The 5533-nt window shown below is 32.1% G+C and overlaps 1 protein-coding gene across 1 annotated transcript; it reads left to right on the top strand.

Annotated features, from left to right (window-relative positions):
- The first annotated feature begins 234 nt into the window (after positions 1-234).
- On the top strand, positions 235-1056 carry LOC112041144 (auxin-responsive protein SAUR78). Its single transcript, XM_024074043.2, has one exon. The coding sequence runs from the start codon at positions 293-295 to the stop codon at positions 845-847; it is 555 nt and encodes a 184-aa protein (XP_023929811.2). The 5' UTR covers positions 235-292; the 3' UTR covers positions 848-1056.
- The last annotated feature ends 4477 nt before the right edge of the window (positions 1057-5533 follow it).

The following is a 5533-nucleotide window of genomic DNA, read 5'->3' as shown; positions in this document are numbered from 1 at the left end:
TAGGTATTGACTCTAGTTCAAAATACTTTTCTTCATATGGCCCATACAATAAAAAGAATTAAAAAAAAAAAATACTTAATCCAATTTTTAAGGGCTTTCTTAACCCCCTAAGAATAAAAATTAATTAATTAAGAATGATGGGGTTGGAAGTGGGTTATTATGGACATACACTCTACAAGCAAACATCACTCCAAAGACATGTAGTCCCACTACTCCAAAGTCGCACCAGACGCCAAACGAAGGCTCAACTAGTTTTGCACCTAAACATATCATTCTTAGCTGGTATCAAACAATGGGCCATGCATGTGCTCTCTCTCTCTCTCTCTCTCTCTCTCTCTGTTTTCCATGGCCTTATATACGAACCTTCCCTCACTCTTTCCCTACAATTCTCACAATCACAACAAGGCCCTCCTCTCTCTTTCTCTCTCTATCACACACAGACACATACAAACACATTAAAAACCATCAAACAGTTTCAAAGATGACCAAAGTTGGAAAGCTAACAAAGCTCAAGTCAGCCATAAAAAGATGGCCTTCATTCACCAAGCAGCTCTCCCGAGCCAGAAGCTCCGTAGCTTCCTCAACAAACGAATCCGATGATGTCTCAAAGCAGGAACTTCATGCTGTTTACGTGGGAAAGACGCGGCGTCGATACCTCGTAAGCTCTGAAATCATTGACCACCCTCTCTTTCAGGAGCTGGTGGAGAAGTCATCAGGCGAATATGATGACGGAGTTGCGGTTTCTTGCGAGGTTGTGCTGTTTGAGCACTTGCTTTGGATGCTTGACAATGCTGAGAATCAGCTGGGGTCCATGGACGAGCTTGTTGAGTTCTACACTACTTGCTGACTCTGACTATGGTGGTGATCATGGCTGATTCCTGATTGAATTTATAACAAGAAATGTATGAATATTGTAAAGATTAAACTAGGTTTGCTTGTAGTTTTATGAGTGATTATTGTGTGGAAGTACCAAGGTGAGGATTAACCCTTTTTATATTTTAATGCGGATGATCATTTTAAACAACTTGATCAATTGAATTCAAAATTGTTTTCCAACTTGTTTTGACGTTATGGTGAATAACTCCATTTCCTTTACGCAATGAGAACATGATCCACTCTATTTCACGATGTTAACTTTAAATTTAAATTTGTAATACTTAATTTGAAGCCTAAAATTCAATTTAATCCTTCTTTTTTACTTATCAAATTAGTTATTAAGATTTAATTTTTGTCAATTTACTTCCTCAACTTCATTGAAATAAGTCAATTTGGTTATCCGTCCAAATTCAAATGAAGTCGTTTAAAACTATTTTGAGTAAAATTTTTAACAAAATAATGTTTAAACATTGTTATTTGTTAACAAATTTTGACGGAGCAACCAATCATTTTTAAGGAGGGACTAAATTGATAAAAATTTTATTTTAAGGACTAATTTGATCATTTCTGTCATGGATTGCTTGTTTGTTAGTTTTTTGTTATTTTCAATCTGACTTTTTATCCTTATCTTTCTTGCTTCCTCATATCTAACTGGCAAGCTAATTAACCAGTAACTCTATACCCCACAGAACCACATAATCCTTTGGTTGTCACTTATTGATTTTTATATATATATATATATATATATTTTAAATGTCACTTATTGATTGATGGAGTTTCATTCTTTTACTGAAACATCAAAAGGTTCTGGGTTATGAAACGTCCATGTTATACCATTAAAAACCCATGATGCACTGAAAAAAAAAAGAGAGGGGAAAACAATGAAAATAACAAATACTTTTTTTCTCCACATAAAGTTGCACTTAGACATGTACTAGACCGTGATATATAGTCAACTAAAGCAAACTCATAGTCCAAAAAAAGGTAAACAATCACAAAAGCAAAACAACTGGAATTGGGTGGTTTTGTTGATGTGATGATGAAAAAAAAAAAAAACAACCTTGCTCATATACTGAACTTGCAATAATATTGGTCCCCTTAATTTGGGTCCTACCATTAGGAAAGGTCAATCTCATCTAGACTGGCCATTGAATTATTCTGAATATAGTGGTGATGGATGCAATCAAATATTTTCTGGTAGGATCGATTAATCAATATTGTTGCTTCTGATTTTAGCTTTTTCATGACGCATATAAATGTTGAAATCAAAGTCCTAAACAATAATATCATTATGCTACTGAAAATGTTGGCAATTTTTCTATCACTTTAAATGTCCAATGTCTTAAACTAATTATTGTGTTACCTTCATAGATCACACAAATTACTATTACAATCAATGTCCAATTACTAGTACTTTTAATCAATTCTTGAGATTATATTAGCATAGCAAAACAAGTTTTTTTTTTTTTTTTTTTACATTAAGATTTCCTTTTGTAGCTCAAGTAGCCATTACTATCACCATTAATTTCCAATTACAATCACCTTTACGTACTGTATTTTTATTTTTATTTTTTATAATTCGATAGTTAGGGAAGTGAAGATTTGAATCTTAAATTTTTCTGTTAGAAACCCGTTGTAATTTTTTTAATACCAATTAAGTGAAGCATCTATTACTGAAGAATGTGTAAGGGGACCATTGTTGGTGGGGGGCATGACCCAGATGTGTAATTAATAGTGTAAGAAGAAAATAAGCAGTCAGATGAAGTAATTATAACATTAATGTTAGGCAAATATTTTAAAGAGCATAGCAAGCTGTCAACAGAGAGCAAGTATTGAGCATCTCTTAGACTTTACCTTAGAATAATGAGAATATTGTTGACATAAAGTTAAATGGAGTGTATTAGTTTAAGAAGCAAATGATTGGGTAGTTAGAGATGCTTTTGCAACATACAAGATCGACTTGACCCCCCTAGACTTTCTAAGCAAATTCTTGGTCATGTACTATTTTATGTGAATCACAAACACATTTTGCTTGTGGTCGAAGGCCTATATTAACTGCTTAGCTAAAAAGCAAGGAGTATTTAATTAGCAAATTCTTTAAAGAAATAATATTAGACAAAAGGAGTCCAGACAGATGATGAATGTTGTTTTTGCATTCTCAAGAGAAAATATGATTACACTATGAATCTGCTTGTCCTGTGGTGGTTGATTAGCCTTTGGAAATTTGGGGCTGATTTGACAAATAAGACATTTCATTGTCTTAATTTTTCTTCTAATAACTCAAATCTCACAAGAAATGAAGCTGTAATTTGTCCTTCAATTCCAATACGATTCGTGCACGTTTAGTGCATCTCCCAAAATTGCAAGGGCAGGCAGGTAGCTGGCTCTATATCAAAGATTCCAATTTGTTTTTGTTTTTATTTTGGAGAATCCTCTATTTCTTTCTTTCTTTGCTAGAATGTCCGAATTGGGATCCCTTCCCCGCGCATCTATTTTTATAGGAAAGTTTCTCTTATTACTTTTTTCATCCCCAAAATTTGATTTCACTTTGATATTTGTTTCTTAAATATTAAAAAAATATAATAAATAAAAATTTTTAATTCAAAATTCAAAGTAGGAAAATATTATTCATTGTTAAATTTATTATAAATGTGTTTGAATTTTTTTTTTTTATTAGGCACAATTTTTTCAAACCTTATTTTCTTAGGTACAATTTTAGGCTTTTATAAATTATTTTTAAATAAAATATAACAAAATGAATAAGCTAACATAAACACACGCTATACAGTCTATATTTATTTATTTAATAATTCAATTGAGGGAATTTAAATTTTAAATTTTCTTTTTTAAATTAGAAGATGTGAATCAATTGAGCTACAAAATTATTGACGAAGTACTTATTGCTTTGTGTATATAAAGTGTATAATTTTAGGAGACCATATATATTTTTTTTTTTTGGAGAGAGAGTTTCAATCTATGGCATATGCTTCTAATGATAGCTCTTTATTATTAGATTAAGATACCAATCACTTTTTAATATAGACAGAGATTAAACCCTAAATCTCTTCTTCAACCATTAAAAACTTCACAAATTGAACTAATTGAAGCCCATTAGGTGGCCAGAATTAAATTCCATATCTTTCCTGTCTGTTTTTTTTTTTGTTTTTTTTTTTTATCTTGCCAATTTATATCATATTAATATGCCATGCCCAGTTGGTCAGGCAAATGGCTCAAAGCACTAGGAGGCAGCAATATTGGGAGGTCGGCCAATAAAGTTATAAACAGTGTGCGGTTATATACCATGGATCTTGCCCACTGGATCCATTTCACTGAGCAGATTATTTTTGCAAATTGGCAGGTAACATCAATCTTGAAAGAATATTTGCCAGGACAATGCCTCCTAATGTGCTAGGAGCACCGCATCCAGACAGTTGTAAAGCTCTTTTGGGTGCAATACAATTAATTTCCATTTTTAGCAAATAAAAATAAAGTTATATATATAAAATAATAATATAAAGCTAAAGATACAAATAATTTTTATCAACTTTAGACAAATCATAGTTAGAGCAATTGTGAAAAATTTTGTGTTTTTAAATTTAAGAAAAAGTTAATGGGCAAAGTGTTTTTAAAGATATTGGTTTAGGAATTTTTTTTTTCTAAATTTTATGAAAAAAGAAAAAGACTACTGAATTTTTTAATAACTTTTTATATTTTTCATAAAAATAATATCAAAACATTCTTAAAATGATTAATTCAGAAATACCCTGAAGGGCAAAGTCACCGTATAGACTAATTTATTATATAAAAAAGGATTTTAGTGGAAGAGTTAAATTCCACACATATATAAGCTCCAAAATAATGAAGCATGTTGAAAGAGAAGAAAATGAGGGAGAAGAAGGAATAAAAAAAGGGGAAAACCATCCAAAGTAGACACTGGCTTTTATGGCCCACAGCTTTGTGTCCGTTTGGCCAGTGCGTTTGCGTCTGGCATTACGTTTTCAGCTCTATTTTTTTTTTTTTAACACGCATTTCAAGCTTTTCCCAGCCGCTTTTTTACTATGCAGCACTGTAGCGGCTACTGTTTAATGAATAGTAGCCGCAATAATTGACTTTTCAACCCAAATTTCACTGTTTACGGACTCACAATTTTCACTTTTCAGCAACTTTTTCATTAAAAATAGATCTCACGGTACTATTCACACATTTAAAAATTATTTTGCTACAGTGTTTTCAGTTTTCAATTTTCAGCTATATCCAAACGGACCCTTAATGGAAAAACCGAAGCTGGCCCCCTACGTCGCAACAATGAGGATAAGTTGTGACTTTGACATGGAGAGAAAAAAATGTTTAACTTAACATGCTGCTTACAAGAATAAAGAATTGCTCACCTAGATGCTGACTTTGTAATTTCGTCCACAATTCATGTATTTGCTTTAGCTTGTCAATCCCTAAAGTGGCAGGCGGCAGCACATATTAGTGATTAAATGCCAGCTGCAGTCCTTAACAGAATACATTCAATTGCGTTATCATTTACTATCTTTTTTCAAGTATTCCTTGTCATGCCCATATGATGCAAGTCCAAATCTTCTGTCCCATTTTTTCTACTCTATTCTATACTCTACCAATAAATACTTGCTATGTGTTCACCTAATTAATT

This window comes from Quercus suber, unplaced genomic scaffold (assembly GCF_002906115.3).
Source record: "Quercus suber isolate HL8 unplaced genomic scaffold, Cork oak 2.0 scaffold_248, whole genome shotgun sequence".
In the NCBI taxonomy this organism is placed as follows: Eukaryota; Viridiplantae; Streptophyta; class Magnoliopsida; order Fagales; family Fagaceae; genus Quercus; species Quercus suber.
The sequence above is the reverse complement of the archived record's forward strand: the minus strand, read 5'-3'. Positions and strand labels throughout refer to the sequence as shown.

What these genes read in the sequence shown, in the direction of transcription:
- LOC112041144 (XM_024074043.2), top strand. Translation starts at nt 293, where the DNA reads ATGGGCCATGCATGTGCTCTCTCTCTCTCTCTCTCTCTCTCTCTCTGT.